This window comes from Saccostrea echinata, unplaced genomic scaffold (genome assembly GCF_033153115.1).
Source record: "Saccostrea echinata isolate AGI-Se365-2 ecotype Australia unplaced genomic scaffold, CSIRO_AGI_Sech_v1 ptg000004l, whole genome shotgun sequence".
NCBI classification, from domain to species: Eukaryota; Metazoa; Mollusca; class Bivalvia; order Ostreida; family Ostreidae; genus Saccostrea; species Saccostrea echinata.
The window spans coordinates 3,637,871-3,656,362 of NW_026889753.1; the positions used below are offsets into that span (position 1 = coordinate 3,637,871).

The 18,492-nt window shown below is 32.2% G+C and overlaps 1 protein-coding gene across 1 annotated transcript; it reads right to left on the minus strand.

The window, feature by feature from the left end:
- Positions 1-2,240: 2,240 nt before the first annotated feature.
- LOC133179024 (MFS-type efflux pump MSMEG_3705-like) lies at positions 2,241-18,348 on the minus strand. Its single transcript, XM_061313703.1, has 11 exons — positions 18,092-18,348; positions 11,759-11,788; positions 10,538-10,778; positions 9,578-9,844; positions 9,189-9,351; positions 8,818-9,022; positions 6,404-6,600; positions 6,049-6,133; positions 5,483-5,668; positions 4,752-4,882; positions 2,241-4,239 (listed from the first exon to the last, which is right to left on the minus strand). Exons 1-10 carry the CDS (start codon positions 18,132-18,134, stop codon positions 4,755-4,757), a joined length of 1,545 nt encoding a protein of 514 aa, XP_061169687.1. The 5' UTR covers positions 18,135-18,348; the 3' UTR covers positions 2,241-4,239; positions 4,752-4,754.
- Between the last annotated feature and the right edge of the window lie 144 nt (positions 18,349-18,492).

Genomic DNA, 18,492 nt, shown 5'->3' on the forward strand with positions numbered 1-18,492 from the left:
AATTACTAAGCTTTAATCCCAGGTAAAACCTTGACCCTTGAAATTACCCCGTTGAACATTATCCTACCCTATATTTTTACTGATACCCGTACATTGTAATAATCTCCCCAGCTTGGAGGAGGGCATGAATGGCCAGACATTCTGGAATGCATGCAGATATTTGAACAAATTTAACTTAGATCCCCTCATTAAACGAAGCTTAATGTAGATCTAATGTCAGACTGGTTTTAAGCTGCAATTCATACAGACAACTGGCATGCTGATTCCAATCCCCCCCAAGTATAATTAGTTTTAATTATATTATACAATATCAATTAGTTTATTATACAATATTGAAGTTTGATGAAAATATTTTGAATATGAGTTTCTTAATTTGAAATTGAGTTTTAAACATATTATCATCAAATAATTTTTTTAGTCGCCGGTCATAGGGAAGGGCAAGATAAAAAAAAAAAATGGACACAATTGATAACTTCTTACAATACGTATCAGAATATGTATTCACTAGTTGATAAAAATATTTTAAATTGATTCTGTTAAATTGACATAACACAAATTTAAGAAAAATAAAGTCAAGATCAAAAAAAAATATGCTGTTAAATGGCTCTCATCAATATGTATCAGTGCTTGAAGTTTAATGAAAAATATCTCAATTTGTTTCTTAGAGCAAATTTAAAAAGAAAAGTGGGGTCAAAGGGAAGGTCTAGGTAAAAGAAAAGATGCAGTTGGATAGCTCTCACGAATGTGTATCAGCAGCTGAAGTTTGATAAAAATATCTTAAATGAGCTAAACACAAATAAAAGAAATATAAGGTCAAAGTCAAAGGAAAGGACAAGGTAAAAAATGTTGATAAATATAGCTCTCATCAATATGTATCATATAATCTATAACGTTTGATAAAAAATATCTTAAAGTTTATTTGAAACTGAGATAAAATCAAATTTAAGAAAAGAGAGGTCAAAGTCAAAGGCAATATCAAGATCAAAGATTAGCTCTCATCAGTATGTATCAGCATCTGAAGTTTGATAAAAATATCTTGAATATCTGAGTTTCTTTGAAACTTAGCTAAACACACAAATTTAAGAAAAGTGATGTCAAGGTCAAATGAAAGACCAAAAAAAAAAAAAAGATGACACAGCTGAATAGCTCTCCCCAGTATTTATCAGCATATGAGTTCTGATAAAAATAGTTTCTTTGAGTCTGAGCTAAAGTCAACGTGTGATAGGCAGAGCTGTGGAAGGATGGAAAGATGTAAGATGGACATGACAAAGACTATATGCCCTAGCTGGCCATTTATGCATTTTAAAAAATTATGCATACATAATTTTATGCTACACAAGGGGGGGGGGGGGGTATGATGTCCACATGAGTGAATCAGAACAACGATCTTCTTCAGTCAAAAAAAAAAACAAAACAAAACAAAAAACAAAAAAAGAACACTGCATATTAATTTGTGAAGAACATGCAGTGGACTCATTCAGGGGTAGAACATTTTTCAACGGTGATTGTCATATATACTGAAACGCAAAAGAAACGCAACAAATGGTAATCTATTTGAACCTTTTAACTAATGATTTTCAAAACTGATTACAGCTAGAGCATTTGAAATGCATACTTAAGTCATTTTTGGGAAGCCTTGGCATCTCTTCCGGAAATGAAAGAAGAATTTATTTTGCGGAGTATTGCTGCATTACTTATGATAAACAGATGGCCCATAGGAAGCAATTTTTCAGTTGATTGAGGGGGCACTATCAACCAAAATTTTTTATTGAGGGGGCACAAGGATATAGTAGCTATGTTTTCTATAGTAATCTATATATCCGCAAAATTATTGGGGGGGGGGGGCACAGCCCCCCCCCCCGGTTCCTACGGCCATGGATACAAACCCTTAAAACCCCATATTTTTGTCAAATGTTTTGTTAAACATGCAATTTTTTATTTCTGTTCAGCGGGCTCAAACTTAACTTCCGGTTATGGCATGAAAATCATTCAACCGTTAAATTGTCGATACTTACAAAGTTGAAGATATCCGTACTTTTTAGATACAAAATTATATCCTTTATATAATTTTCCCCTCTAAAATAGGATGTTGCGTTTCTTTTGCGTTTCAGTAAATATCATTAAAAGAAACAGAGAAAATAGTTGAAAGTAAGGATTTATTGCAAAATTGATGAAGAAGTACAAAAATATAATTATATGTACTTTATTATATATTTTAAATATACAACTCATTCACATAATCTAATGGTGCAAATTTCAGAAACAATTAAATCAAATCTTTTTTTTTTTTTTTTTTGTGGTTCTTTGATATAAAATTAAGGTTACACTTACACTAGTTGAGCACAATAAAAGAGACTCAGAGGTATATTTATTTATATATGTACTATATAACAATATCTGTATAAATGTAGAGTCTATAAATACTTCATTTACTCTCTCAGGTTCAACAACACATTTCCATCATACCCTTTTGTTGTCTGGACAAATATAGTCTATAATAATTTATTTATTAATTACATGTACAGTAAAACAGGCAAAAACAATTGCTATGATGGTTGAAGTTGCATGAATTTTCATTATATGTGCTTGCTATAAACATATTTTACTGTTTCTGTACATTTGATCATTTGGCTCACCTGGCTATTACTTATGGCTACTGATCCATTATTTGTTAATATATTCTAAGGTATAGTCATATCTTAATAGCAATACATTTAAACAAACTGTCATTATAATTAATAGAAAAGTTTACCATTTCAAATAATGCACATATAGTAATTTTTTTAGCATATCCCATGTAATATACTTTGTATAGAAAAAGAACACAATGCCAATAATGTTCCAAATACCTATCAAGCAAAATATTAATTTAATGCCCCATTCACTCAATGCTAAAAGTTACTTCTGAATAAATTGTATCAGTTTTATATCATTATTTATCTGATTGACATATAATTGTGCACTACATATGATCTTATTTTTTCAAGGAAAAAAAATACTCAGATCACTAAGAAGCTTACAGGAGCTTTTTTTAAATCTTAATTACCAATACAAATACATGTATCTGGGGTTTTGGGCATACTGTGTAATCATTTTAACTCATGGGGGTTAATGTTTGTGGCCAAGCAAAATTTTACTTGTTGGAGGCGACATAATTGTGGGTTACTAGTTTATATGGTTAATTAAATGAATCAACATGTTTACAAAATAAACATTCATAGGGATGTAAATTTGTGGGTAAGGGTGACCCATGAAATCCACGAACATTGGTCCCCCACGAACAATGATGATTTCACAGTATAATAGAACACTTTTGAAAGGACCAATAACTCCTGCAAGACCATCCCAACTACAGGCCTAGAAAACCACATCTACTACATGTGTATTTACTTTGTGATCTTGTCAAATCAAATGCATCCTTTTCAAGCAATGTCACCTATACATTACTAAGTAGTAAAATAATATGCCCCCAAATTAATTCAAAACCCTCTTGTCCCATCTGCTGTGTCAGTGTAATTAAGGTACTTTATCTTAAGCAGTTAAAAATGTCTGGTCTGCACAATTATTTCAAAACCAAAATACTTCATACTAGTGACATTGATTTTGGCTATTGTAAATTATCTTGCATGGAAAACATGACAGTATTTGATATGACTTGTTGTACGGGATTCTTCGATGACAAGTCAGTAGCCTTTGGATGAAATTCACAATTTCATGTTACAACAAACTTTTACATAAGGTATGAACTTCTAAAGGTTCCTTGTTCATAATCATGGACAACATTTGTGACAATCACATAGAAGTAAGCAGAATGTACAGGATATGATTTCCGCCTGCTGATGCATTGCCAGTAAAACTTGTTTTGCAACTGTTAAATCAGTAATCAGTAAAACTCAGTTGATGACTGCAGTTGCATTAACAGTCACAAATAACAAACAAGAAGACAGTTATTCTCTAAATTTCATCCAGAATATTGTAAAAACAAGCAATGAAGCATATAAAGATTCCTTCACAATCAATACACATATACAATCATTTCTTGGATACCATTTCTTTCATTTTTCACAATTACACACAAGTAGAAATTTATCCTAAACTAACACTGTCATCAGCTGACCTCCATTTCCACATAATTGGAGGCTTGGGCTTTCCTGTAGTCTCGCTTTAGTACAAACATAGACAAGAAATACACAGGGATACAGAACACGAAAGGTCCAGCATACAGAGCATACAGGGTATCTGAAAGAACACATTGCAGTGTATACTATATGAGAAAGCGTATTTGCTATCAATGATTTTGTCAAAAAAAAATGATTTACAATACATTTTAAATTTAAGACATTCCAAAGTAATACAAAAAAAAACAAAACAAACAAACAATAATTATTTCCTATTCCTTACATACAAAACACAAAAAATGTGCAATGCTTTGCGAAAAAAATTGTGATGGTAGTGTTCTTATTAAATGTGTGCAAAAAGGGGACATTTCTATCTGGTAGGAATGACAAAGATACAGAAATTATTGCAAACATTAAACCTCTAAAAATGTGGAAATAATGCAATGATACAAAAGTAGGACATGTCTTTAATTTATTCCCTCGTGAAAACAAAAATATATGCAAGAAAAAACCTCAGAAATAGATGTTTCTCTAACTCACATAAAATATTGTCTACCATTTTCATTATACCGTAATAATGGGAATTTATGCACATATCTTCTTAACAAAAACTGAACATTAAGCCTTTCTTACTCTCTACTTGTCAGCTTCGTAGACCATTTCCTTTTGTGTTTTCTTTTTATCTCTCTTGATGACACACAATGAACTAAGATATACAACAGCACCATACACATAGGGACCTGGATACATGATATACAGGGCAGCTGAAAGAAAGGTCAAGTGTTAAAGGTCAAAGGTAAGCGTGCATATCATCAACAATCATGCAAAATATACAAGAATTTATATAATGTCTTAAAACAATTAAAAAAAACAGTCTAAATCATTCTTTCAGGAAATATTTGTGATCAGAAATTATCTTGTGTTCATTATACTGCAGTTGAAATTTCAAAATTTAATGCATTGATTGAGATGAAAAGTAAAAGTTATAAAAGCATGTAAATTGTGTGATTTCTGTGATTGGGTAGATAATTGAGGTCCAACTGCAAACTGACAAAGACAAACCATCTACCCAACAAAGTGTTATTTTTCTAGGCAAATCCTGGTTAGGGATTTATCACTTACAAGCCTGGTACATTGTGAAAAGAGATTTTAGTCAAATACAGTTGAGCTTTTTTATCCCCAAAATTGCAAAACTGTCACAGACCTTCTAGATTTCAAAGTGTTTGAGAAATGAAACTTGACACTTATACTAATAATAAAATGAGGACTGCTCACTTCAACATATATCCATAATATTCCATATATATGATCAAGATAACAAAGTTCAACTGTATCTGTATATGGAGGACATATTTTTCTTTTACCTCTTAAAGCTTCAGACTTTGAATAATCCTTATTTTCAAAATATTTTGTGAGTGGAGGGACCAGGGTGTTAGCATTTCCTCCAATGTTACTAATAATAAAGAGGTAGGCGGCTACAGCTGTCGTCTTTATCTCGCCAGGGACGAGCTCCACCACCACGGCTAATGTGATCCCTACCCACATCTCACCTAAACATTGAAGTGACAGACAATAAATTAAATTGGTTGATAAAATCCACAGAATTTTGAGCTATTTTGAGAAAAAAGCTTATTTTTACATGTATATTGTTTTATATTTTTAGTAATTATATTATATTGTCAGTAATTTTTGCTACACATTGCAATAAATCCTCATGAATTAGTGTTACAAATATTATTTAGGCCTTCCATTGTGCATAAATTCCAATAGTCCAAGAGTAAAATTGTAATAAAAACTATACATGTATATCATATATCACAAAGAAATATAATATCTTGTGGCTTTCTTTTTTAACAAGTGCAGAAATTTCATGTTATACGTGTATTTAGAATATAAAAGAATGATAAACCCAAAAACATTAAATGTTTACCAAATATATATGTAGGTATTTGGAAGAAATATGCCCCTGGAGGATCAAAGTACAAAGTCCCTGCTGCAAATGGAGCTGCTATTAACTGGAAAGTACAAGGAGAATGAAAAAAAAAGATCTACAGATGATTAAATCAATTTCTGTGACAATAAGATTTACTGTACATGTAAATACAAACTTTACTTACTTTTTTAAACTACTTAATATTAATTCAATGTTCAAACAGACTTATCTAAAACTTATATATTTTGGTAAAGAATTTAAAGAAAATAATTTAACTTTTTAAAAGAATGCATCAGTTTGGAAAAATTAAATGTATGGAGTTGGTCAGATTGTTGACAGAAACGGAGCTTACCAAACTAATCCCAATAACAAGGATTCTGGAGTAAAGCCCCAACCTCCTGACCAGTCGGTCTGAGATGAACCCTCCCAACAAGACACTCACACTTCCCCCAACCAAGGGGACCCAAGACAGGTACTTCCCAATTTCCTCTGGACTCCGATTGATACTAGTAAAGTATGGCTGGGTGTTATAGGCAAACACATATCCTGCTGATGAAAGAGATAAAACATAATATCAAGATAAACTACTGAATGAAATTTCAAAGGGTTTTATATTTATGTCAGACATCAATAAAGGTGCGATTAATATAAACATAATACTTTAAAAAAAAAAAAAATAAAAAAAAAAAAAGAATTCTCTGCGAATACTGTAGCTCTACTGGTATGCACTTATCATAAAGAAATATGTATCTTAGTATAGACTACTTGTGTAAAAAGTCTAAGGCCAAAAAAATTAATCTTTAGTTTCTCAGGCCAAAAATTTCAAAATTCAATGTAGCAGGTTTATTTCTTTTCTCTGGAACAACAAGATGATATCAACTGATTCTTACTTTTCTGTACTCTTACATTAGATTTAGTATGTCCTCAACTTAAGACAATGTTATTCCAAACATTTTATATGAAAAGTTAATTCATAAAATATTGTTTTATATACCCCGGTATAATAAGAAAATAATTTAAAAAAAAAAACTATTTCCTGCATGTATGAAAAGGGTAATAACTCAATTTTCCTTTTCAACTTGAAAAATAAAAAAACTGAGTTATTTCCCTTTTCAATATGTCAATATGATTAATCAATGCGGCAGTGTTTGACCTGATACAACAGTGCCTGAGAAACCATATATTAAATTTTTTTAGCCTTATCAGAATAAAAACTGTAGGAGGAGTAGTACTTCAAAAATATTTTAAGACATTTTTATTTTCAGTAACCATGGTAACACCGTTTGCAGAGTTTCTGAAAACCATTGGTCTTACCGGGAAAACCGATAGAAAATTGAAATGTCCGATGCAATTCACTGTAACACCGGTCCGAATGACTGATAATTTTCTGCATTAACAATCCATTGTTCTTGTTTTGTTTTTTTAAGTTGTACCTGTTATGTTTTGTCTTTTCTTCGTAATCTCAAAGCCTTTAGCAAGTTACTTTCTGGCAATGTAGCAAAATAAATGGGCAGATATTTCTAATCTACACTACTACGAATAATCTAGAGAGTTCCGAATGTCAACATGGCATGTAAATAACTATTCGAAGCAAGAAAAAACGTTGAGAAAATGAGTTGAATTTTTGTCTTTATATGAGTTACTATTTAGGATAAAAAACATATATACAAGCTCAAAAAGATTTGTTATGAGTAATTCATGTTCAGTGAAACTCCTTTTGTATTCTTCAAACTTGTTTTGGAGCATATCCAATTGAAACTATTGATATGTGTGACATATTTTAATTGTGATGTGGGCTTGTCTCGAGACTCAGTTAATATTATTCTAATTAATTGTACTCTGAACTATTGAAATGCCTCACAATCGTTGTTGTTACAATCCGCAGAATCATTTACACACTCAATCTGAGTTCATTCAAGGTCCAGTTATCTAGGTTGCCATTGATGTTCTGCAGCATATTTAAAGTATACTTTCAGGTGAAACAGACCAGTTCTAACCAATGTCATATTCTTTTGAATTACATCATGAATTATACTAGAATTTATTCGGACTGATAAAATTTGCTTTGGACTGGTAAGACACATTAAGTCATCAGTCCGAATGACTGATAGAAATATTTGGTTTTCGGAAACTATGCGTTTGTCAAAAAATCTTAGTAAGTCTACTTGTGAATCAAGTCTTATTGAAATTAGACCATAACTGTATGAGAAGTAGCGTTTTGAAAAAAAAAATCTGAGAAAGTTGTATTTTTAGTAACCAAGGCAACAATGTTTGTTAAGATCAAAAACTAATTTAGCATTATGAAATTTTAGTATAGTTTACTTGTGTACCAAATCTTATTGAAATTGGACCAAAACTGCAGGAGGAGTAGCATTTTAAATGAATTTCAAAGAAATTTCTAATTTTAGTAACCATGGCATCAAAGTTTGTTGAAATAAAAAAAAATTAAAAGAATTATGTATCTTAGAATAGTCTACTTGTGTACCCAGTCTTAATGAAATTGGACCAAAACTGTTAGGAGGAGTAGCATTTTGAAAAATTGTTTAGGAGTAGCATTTTGAAAAATTGTTTACAGATGGACAGACAGACAGACAGACAGATGTACAACAAACACCACACCAATGCATAAGCTCTCTTGATCTCTAACTAGCAGAGCTAAAATTGAATAGGTAACAAAAGCCACTTATCAGAATTAAGCTTTTTTCAATATTAATTTAAATAAATTTATTTTATTTAAATAATATACTACATGAGAGAAATACTTACAAGCATTTCTAATGGATCCAGCTAAACAGATGAGTATTAATGAGGGACTACAGAATTGTTTAAGTGTCATTCCGAGACGACTACACGCTGAGCCAGAGAGTTCCACTTTTTCCTTCTTTCTTTCTGGCTCCTTCAGAGTTAGCAACATAAGTACTCCTATAGCAATACCAGGTATACCAGACAGAATAAAGGTCCATCTCCATCCCTGAAACAGTCAAGTTCTTCAATTACTGTAATTTTTTTTTAAATTGAAAAAGAAAACTGAAATATCAGTGAGAGATATACCACATGCTAGTGAGTATGTCTATCTTTGCAAAAAGCCATACTCAGACAATTGCAAATGAATATATGTCATCTAAAACTCCATTTACTTGACCATTGATGTCTGCTAAAGAAATGAAATTTCCAAAAGCATAAGCCATGCTATAGCCAAAGTAGATCCCCCAGTTATAAATTCCAAGAGCAAATCCTCTTGTTTCTGGGGTGAAGTAATCTGTTAGAATGGACACAGCAAAGGGGCCACAACCAGCTTCTCTGCAATGGTAAACAGTCCAGAGTTTACATTGGGAGAGAGAATAATTTAGAGACAGATAAATTATCATTTGAATGGTATTCATGTCACTTTGTCTCCCACTTGGTAAATTGATTTATTAGTACTTAAATTCATCAGTAGTGACTGTAATTCTTTGAAAATGTAAGTCAAAAATTGTTAAAATTTTCAGAGAAATTTACCCTTATCATATAAGAACCATTCACGCACCCGAATCCAAGTCCAAACCGAAGAATAACCAGCTGCCAGTACTCCTTGACAAATCCGGTTAACAGGGTCATGACTGACCAAAACATTAGACACACAGCCAACATCACCTTTCTGTTGTATCTATCAGCCACATAACTAATGAAGATTCCGGCAAATGTATAGATGACTATGAAGGCAGGTCCTGCTACAATCTGGTATTCATTTCCTTGTCCATTATAGTCATAGTAACAAACATGCTGTGTTTGGTTATTTGTTGCATTTCGGCACCTGTAAAAAAAAAAAAATATTTGCATTACTTAATACAAGACAACATCAGATCCCATATAATTTTATGCAATATTATAATGTATAAAGTTTTCATTACAAATGAAACTCATATCAAGTTACTGTTCCATATTTTTTGGAAGGGGGGGGGGGGGGGGCAGTTGGTGATGAGAAAATGTGGAACAAATTTCCTAATGGTGATATATAGTCCAACTTCATTTTTGATATTGATATATGATATTAATCTGTCATGAAGCTTTGGCCTTGACCGTTTTCTTGCCCAAATGTAAAGTGCTTTGTATAATTCATCAGTTAATCAGTTATAACTGAGATTCATGTGGTTGTAAAAAGGTTTACTTGAGCTTCAAAGTATCTCAGTAAACTTGAACTGGCAGAGGGCCTTGACCCTAACCTTCCATTTGCCCAAAGATAAAGCCCTTTCTACCTTGTACAGTTAAAAAATTACTACATAGGTTACAGATGTGGAAAGACCATTTAAAAGCCATATACTGAACCATTCTTCAATTAAAAGGGCATAAAATACATTATAGTTAAGTCATAAGAAACTTCATGAATATAAAAAAACAATTAAAATCCTTCTGCAGGTTAGTGTACATTAATTTCTCTTATTCTCTCGAAGTCCGAGTTTGCAATGTGTTTTTTACATTTGCTAAGTCTAAGAAATGCAAAACTCACAAAGCTTCAGTAGAAATGTCTCCACATTTAACCCCTTTAAAAGCATTGTCAGAGAAAGATGTGTTCTTCATGCAGGCTTTGTCCCCAAAATGAATTTCCTGAGCCATGGACTTGGATGTGATGGCCAGCATGTATCTGTCTAGCTGATTCAGTAAGTAGGTCAGCAGCAGGAGGAAGAGGACATACAACTTGTATGGGGTCAAAGTTCGGTACCATGGTAATCCCTCCTGCTCCTTAGTCTCTGTGAAAATATCATTCACCATAAAATAAATCACAGTATTTCACTGTTGAAAATGTAATAAATGTAATTAAACTTTGATTTACAGCAGTAAAAGTGAAAAAGACTAGGGAAAATTCTGATTTTGACCTTTCTATAATCTTAATAAATTGGCAAGTCTAGATCAAGCTTTTAATTTTGATAACTAAAGGTACTTTCTCATCTTCAACTATTATAAATACAGTAAAACTTCAATATCTCGAACTTGGTGGGACTGAGAAAATACTTCAAGATATCCAAGGATTTGAGGTATCTAGGGTAAAATACTTAATAAATAAGCACTTGGGACTTTAAAATCACTTCAACATATCCATGTTACTTGAAACATTGATGTTCGAGATACCAAAGTTCAACTGTATGTTAAATATCTAGTCAGTTTTTACCAATTGGTTTATACAGATTCTTTAATTTGGTTATTATAAATAATTTTCTAGTAGAAGCTAGAAATCTTGAAAATTTCAACTAAGAATTATAAATTCTAAGAAAACAAACTTTGTTATTGCAGATACCATATTATGCAATAAACATAATTCTGTATCAAATCTTAATTGTTATGAAACAAACCTTCAGAAAAAATATTTAAGTATTGGAGTAATTGTTTTCTTTCAGGTCATAAAAAATCATCATAATTACCTGACATTTGTTCCAAATTATAGAATTTTTTAACCATTTTTTTTATCCAGTTTACAAACACTTGTGCTTGTTTATATAGTTATAAAAACATCTTTCATAGCATTGTTTCATAAACATACTGGACAAGACAATTTGACCTGCAGGTCCCCTACACCTAGAAACAATTAATCTCTTGTAGTTGTCAAATTAATGTTCTTTAGAAAAACAAGGGCTAGTAACCTCGCATACCGAACAACATGTAAACCAACATAATCACACAACCTTGTATAACTGTGTTGATTAACTTTTAAAATAAAAGCAAAAAATTATACCTGGCTCTTTTTCCATTGTTGTGTCAGATTCTGAAAAAAAAAATTCACTTTTTAATCAATTATGATCCAAAAACTGATTTTTTTTTTACACATGAACTTGTTTGGGAATCATCAAAATTATGCTTTTCTGCTAGTAAATTTGTTCAAGCAAGTGATTTTTACGAGTTGATGGTATCAACTCATGTTATGTGACTTGTAAGGGATTCCCTAATGTATCGAAACTAATCACATTTTCGTTTGAGTACTTTGCGTACGGGTTCTTGTATAATATTGGTTTATTTACAATTTTCATAATCTACAGAACAAGAATATGTTTCCTGATATGCTTTGAAGTGTATATAAACTTATATATTTTATTATTGATTTTAATGGAATTTTTGTCTATCCGCTAGAGAAAATAGTGTTAGGGACAGCGGTCAACAAAAGTGACATGTCGAGCAAACAAAGCTTTGATTTATAAATCAATAAATGTTTATATAATAAGAAGTATTTTGAAAACAGACTTTTAAAGAAAATTCACAAAATTGAACATTGTACAAACCAGGTTATTTTTACAAGATTGACGTGCTGGTGGTATATAAGTAAACTAAAATTCTTGCGCTGTTATGCTAATGAACAGTTTGCCCGCGCTTGTGATGAATCGTTCAACACAGAGAACACTGCCTATGTTTGTAAACAAAGCGAGGAGTTTGCAGTAAAGAAGATCGAAGTAAACCAATTACTAATCTCAAACGGAAGAAATGAGCTGTACCAGTTGAAAAAAAAAAAATTTGAAATTATAGTTCTTATTTCTTGTGCAAGAAATAAAAGATTTCGATTGCTTAAAGTGTTAGATTTTTTCATCAGCGGACAACTTTGTGTTCCAATTTCTTTTTCCTTGTTAAAAACAGTGTTAAGAATTCCCGTCTTCTAAAATCTAGATCTGTTTCGCAGCAAGCTTTAAATACAGCAATGGTCACTTACTACGCCTGTCATTAATTGTCGGCACTACACTGGAAAGTGGTTTCCTTTAATATGCCCAGCTGTGTTTTGCTATCAGATGCTGACCATGTGATAAAGTGAATTAGTACTGTGAAGGCAATAAATAAAAACGAAAACAAAAAAAATTAAGCGGGTGTTGTTGATAAATTAAATGTGAAATGCATATTTATAAATGTGAAGAGATCAAGAAATCAAATTAATTCAAGAGTAGATAGATCATGTAAATAGTCAATATCATGTCATTGTGATGAATTTAAAGTCTTCAGTCGAAAAGCCGAAAGAATTGAAATATTAAATGTGCACACATGTATCAATGAAAGTCAAGTAGTTGAATTTCAAGAAAGGCTAAACCAAGAGAAATGATGTATAAAATGTGCATATCAATTAAAGTCAAGTTGTTATATTTATTTCAAGAGTGACTAAACCAAACGAAATGACATATAAAATGCTCATTTCAGTTAAAAGTCAAGAAGTTGAATTTCAAGAGTAGCTAAATCAAGATAATTAAAATATTCATTGTGCATATCAATGATCATAAAAGACAGGGTGCTGAATATCAAGAGTGGCTAAATCAAGAAAATTGAATTATAATACGTGCATGTAAATTTTGAAAGACAAAGAGTTGAATTTCAATAGTAACTAAATCAAGAAAATTGAATTATGTAATATACATATAAATGAAAGTAAAAGATATGAATTTTAAGCCTGGCTTAATCACGAGAATTGGAATATATTGACATGCGTTGAAAATGTCAAATTGTTTTTCAATTTAAGAAAGCAGTGAAAATATTCAATGAGCATGTTAATGAAATAATTCAATTTGCGCTATTTGCAAGTAATAATTCCCTACTTGTAATACTATTGTAGGTTTTGCCAATTAGTTTGAGATATGTGTGTTTAAAGCGTTTTCTTGTTTTTGTCTATTTAGGAGTTGTTTTAGTTCTGTAATATGATTTTATACAACAGTTGTGCCATTTTTCCCTATGTGAAATTTCTAGTTACTTGATATATAATATTTCTGTCAAATGATATTGAGTGCCCAAAAACTGTTCCCGGTAGTTTTAATGATGATATTCTGTGCTCTGTGACCATTTCAATGATGGTAGTATCCTTTAATATTTTGTAAAAATACAAATTACTTTAAATGCAAGCTACATTATCATTTTACAAAAAATCCCAAAACTAATTACATACGCGGATCTAGAGGGGGTCCGGGGGGGGGACCCCCTGGAATTTACAGAGTTACTAAAAGTATATACTGAAGCAAAAAAAAAAGACATTGGACCCCCCCCCCCCCTTGAAAACGTGGACCCCACCATCACCACCACGAAATAGGTGTTTTTCACGATTTGGAAATGGATTTTAGTTTGTTGTTTTTTTGTTTTTGTTTTTTGTTTTTTGTTTTGCTTGTCAAGAAATTTTTGGGTTGGAAATTTTTTTCACTGGGGTGGACCTCCCCCCCCCCTCCCCCACCCCTCGAAAAAAATCCTGGATCCGCGCCTGAATTAGTATTACATTGTATTTGTTTTCTATATTTAAAGGTTCGATTTGTGATAAATTATTATACATTCCAGTAGATATTAAAAAAATACAAATATATTAAAAATGCATGATAGAAAAGGTGGAAATAAAATGATACAATTTTATTTCTCAAAGAAAACAAAAAGAAAAGATTAAGTGATAGTTTTCATCATTGCACATAATATCACATAATCCAAATATGGATTAGAGATCTCTACTCATTTAAACATTAGATAATCAATACCATCAACTCGTAGTAGTACTTTCAGTACTTTGATTAAAGATAATTCTTAAAATTTTTATTTTTGTGAGGCAAGCAAGATAAGATTAAATGATAAAAATGTTTACACAGCCTCATCAATTTAGCTGTGAGGCGGAGAGTTATACTTGACCTATGAAGCTGCAATTTGTCAATTAAATGTTAAAAATGAACAAATCAATTGCATCCTTCTTCCAAATTGTTTATACCCCCCCTAATATCATTGGAAACCCAAAATCACAACCCCCCTCCCCCTATAAATGGTTCTATCTTTCTATTTCATCTCAGAACTCATTCTATTGGTGACCTTTCATGACAATGTGGACACATGGATTACTTTTGCAGATTAGCCAAACAGGTAAATACATTATCTGGGAGTCAAGAAAGTGTAAACCAAGTCATAGTTTTATCTCTAGACAAAAATTCACTTCTTTTAACTGTACTTCAAACAAACCAAATTTTGATCGGACAATTTATCCTTATTCAAACACTCAAAATTGTCATTGTCCGATGTCATGAAAGAGACCTCAGAGAATTTAACGATTTTTTTAAAAATTCCTCAGGGAGACACCTGAGGAATCTTCATTCTTTCAAAGTTAATGATTTTAAAAAAAATCAGCCTACATTTCAGGACATACATGGTATCGCATCCGATGCCTAACATACAGAAAATTCTCTAAAAATACAACCAAAAATTCAAAATGCAAGTCACTTATTAGAACATACAAAGTTCAGCTTAGCACATGAATGTCTACCAGAGTTTAACACGAACACTAGTACTGTAGACCAAGGCTAATAAAATTTGTACAACTACCGTTTTCAGGCTTTGACTGACAATAAAATTAATAGACGGGTTCACGTGACCCCATCTAAAAATCAGAGATGTTACTTACATATGGAACTGTTCTGTCATCTTTAAAATGTATACATGGCAATGTTACACTGGAAGTTAAAAGTGTCTACTCTACTTATAAAATATGTTGTTATATCTAGTATATGGTGTATATTAAAATTGGCCCAGTAATTTAAAGAAAAAAAAAAGCTGGAAAAGTGAAAAGTTTACAAATGAACGGTCAGACAGACAGCTAGAGAGACAGATGCCAGAAAATGGTTTATCAGAAAAGCCACACTTGAGCTTTCAACTCAGGTGAGCTAATAAATATTTTTTTGCTTGGGGGAGGGGAATCGATCTTGGATGTTCCAAGCTTATGAGATTAATGAAGTAATGTAAAAAATAGTGCTCCAGACATTTAAGTGGTCTAGTGTATGACTAAAATGCCTAATAAATTTTTGTGCCAAACCCTGTTTATTGTTTTCCCCATGCATTGCAATTTTGTCAAAATATAAATATCTAAAATCATTCTGTAGTGCAACCTTAAGTATGTATTGTGCTGCATTCTTTCCACCAACAATGCACTTGAGATTGGGACTGTAGTTAGCTTACTGGTAGAGCACAAGCACAATTAATGGAAGGTCCAGGACTCGAGTACTAATTCACCAAACACTTATTCCCATTTCTTACATTTGGCTCCCAACTACAATCCCCAAGGGTACTAGTATTTTGAAAAGGTCTAAGTGATGTTTTCAGGGGCAACCTCAAGAAAAAAGGGGGAAAGAGTGTTACATGTACAGGGGTAGGCTACCTGACACTTTTGAATGCACCAGCATTGTGAAAAGTCTGGGTTACAATCCCAGTCTAGATATTAAACATAGCTTATTTCATGAAACTTTATGTGAAACATAAATATTACAAATATAACAGAGAACACAATGAAAAGGATGCAAGTATTATGCTGGAAAAATTTATACTAGGGTACCAGTATTCATTTCATAGCTGCATGCTTAAGATGACTTTGTTGCATGCAATTACTAAGTTAGCTAAGATGGCGAGATGGAGTCAATTTCTTACATGACAATATTCCAAGACGTAATAAAATAAAGAACAAGATATGTTTCTGAAACACTGATGCCCCTGTATGGCAGCTTATGGCAAAGGTTAAAGTTTCTCAAATGCAAATCAAACTCCAGATCAATTAAGAGATCAAAACAGTTGGTACCCAAAGAAATGTTTTGTCTCAAGAAATATACCTGTGATAATATGAAAGCCCTAGCACCAACCATTGAAAAGTTATGTCGAAGGTTAAAGTTTTTCTATAGTAAGTCAAACGTCAAGGTCAAGTGGTCAAAATTAATAGCACCCACGGAAAGGTCTTTCACAAAGAATATACCTGTGAAATATGAAAGCTCTACAAAAGTTATGGCCAAGGTTAATGTTTTTCAAAAGTACCCGTAGGTCAAACTCCAAGGTCAAGGTCAAAATTGTTGGTATTCTAGGGGACATCTTGTCACAAGGAATACATCTGTGAAATATGAAAGCCCTAGTACTAACTGTTGGCCAAGGTTAAAGTTTTAAAAGTTGGATCAAACTCCAAGGTCAAGGTAAAAAAAAATTATACCCAAGGAAAGGTCACGTCACAAGGAATACACATGTGAAGTATGAATGCCTAGTACTAACTGTTCAAAAGTTATAGCCTTAATTAAAGTTTCGTAAAATTTTGCAAAAATGAGTCGAACTCCAGGGGCTGACAAATAGATTTTTCAAGTATTTGCCCATGGGCGAGTACATGGTCAAAATTCACTTGCCCTACCTGAATTTTTACTTGCCCCACCATAAACTATGAAAATAGGAAGACAAAAAATGATTTATTTATTACAATTGCCCATTTCCACTTAAAACTAAGACTTATAATTTTTTTCCTTGAAAAAGTCACTTGCCCTTGGGCAAGTGGTTAATAAAAATTCCCTTGCCTAACCAAAAATTCACTAGTCCCAGGCGTCGGGCAATGGGATTTGTCAGCCCCTGAACTCCAAGGTCAAGAGGTCAAATATGATGGTAATGACTGTTCCAAAGAAAATACTTGTCACAAGAAATACACTAAGGCCATAACTACCATTGATGCAAGTGAGGCAAATTGCATCACTAAAATTTTAGCGTGTTTTGGAAAGTGAAATAGTTTTATTTTGTTTCAATTTCTGTAAATTGATCTTTTCACCAGGTGCTTCATTATAGTTTAGAATGTATTTGAAAAATATTTCAAAACATGAACACTTTCAAATAATTTAAATCTTTAAATTGCTAAAAACCCAGGTTTTGGGAACTTAGCTCCAACTCCCTTCCCCGAGAACCTCCATTAGGACTCTACCCTGGACCAGCTTGCGATTCAAGTGCCCCCCTTGCCTCACTAAAAATTTGGGCCTAGTTACAGCCTTGTTCACCTCTGAAATATGAAAGTCATATAGCTCCAACAAATCAAAAGTTATGGGTATACAAGTTTTAGAGGACAAACAGCTAGACAGATGGATGGACAGGGCAAAAACTATATGCCCCAGAATTATATAATCCTCGATTACGGGGCATAAAAAATGTGACATAAAATTTTTGCCATAAAATTTTAAACCTCTCTTCTTAATATGGTTTTAATTTTAACTCAACACACAAACTTGTAAAAATGTAAACATATGACATTGTTGCCATTGTTACAGCCATACATAGTAATAATTGTATGGCAAACCTTCATCATTTTTTCCCGAAAGAAGTGGCCTATCGTCTTCCATCTTTGTTTTACAAAGTTAAACTGATATTTTGCAAAAACACAGTACAGAAATAGTTACATAACCAGTCACAGGATCACATTCAATGATTTCCGATCATTTCGTAATTGTCTGTTTTGCAAACTTTCTCCAGCTCCGACGAATGCACGTTAATAGATATATAATGAAGATATATTTCCAAAATATAATTTAAAAATGTCTAATCATTATTAGAAATAACGATGACCAGATGAACGACTTTTTTTTCTCTCGGTCCCGAAAGGTGAAAATGAAAGTAGAATCTGCTCCAGTTGCCAGCTGACGATAATAACGATTTTCACTTCAGCTACTGAAATATTTTAAATTTAGTATTTCAGAATAT

Coding starts and splice junctions, on each gene's coding strand:
- LOC133179024 (XM_061313703.1), bottom strand. CDS start 18,134: ATGGAAGACGATAGGCCACTTCTTTCGGGAAAAAATGATGAAG. Junction 10,779..11,758: donor AACAATGGAAAAAGAGCCAG/GTATAATTTTTT, acceptor ATATTTTCACAG/AGACTAAGGAGCAGGAGGGA. Junction 4,883..5,482: donor AAAGTCTGAAGCTTTAAGAG/GTAAAAGAAAAA, acceptor CCTTTCTTTCAG/CTGCCCTGTATATCATGTAT.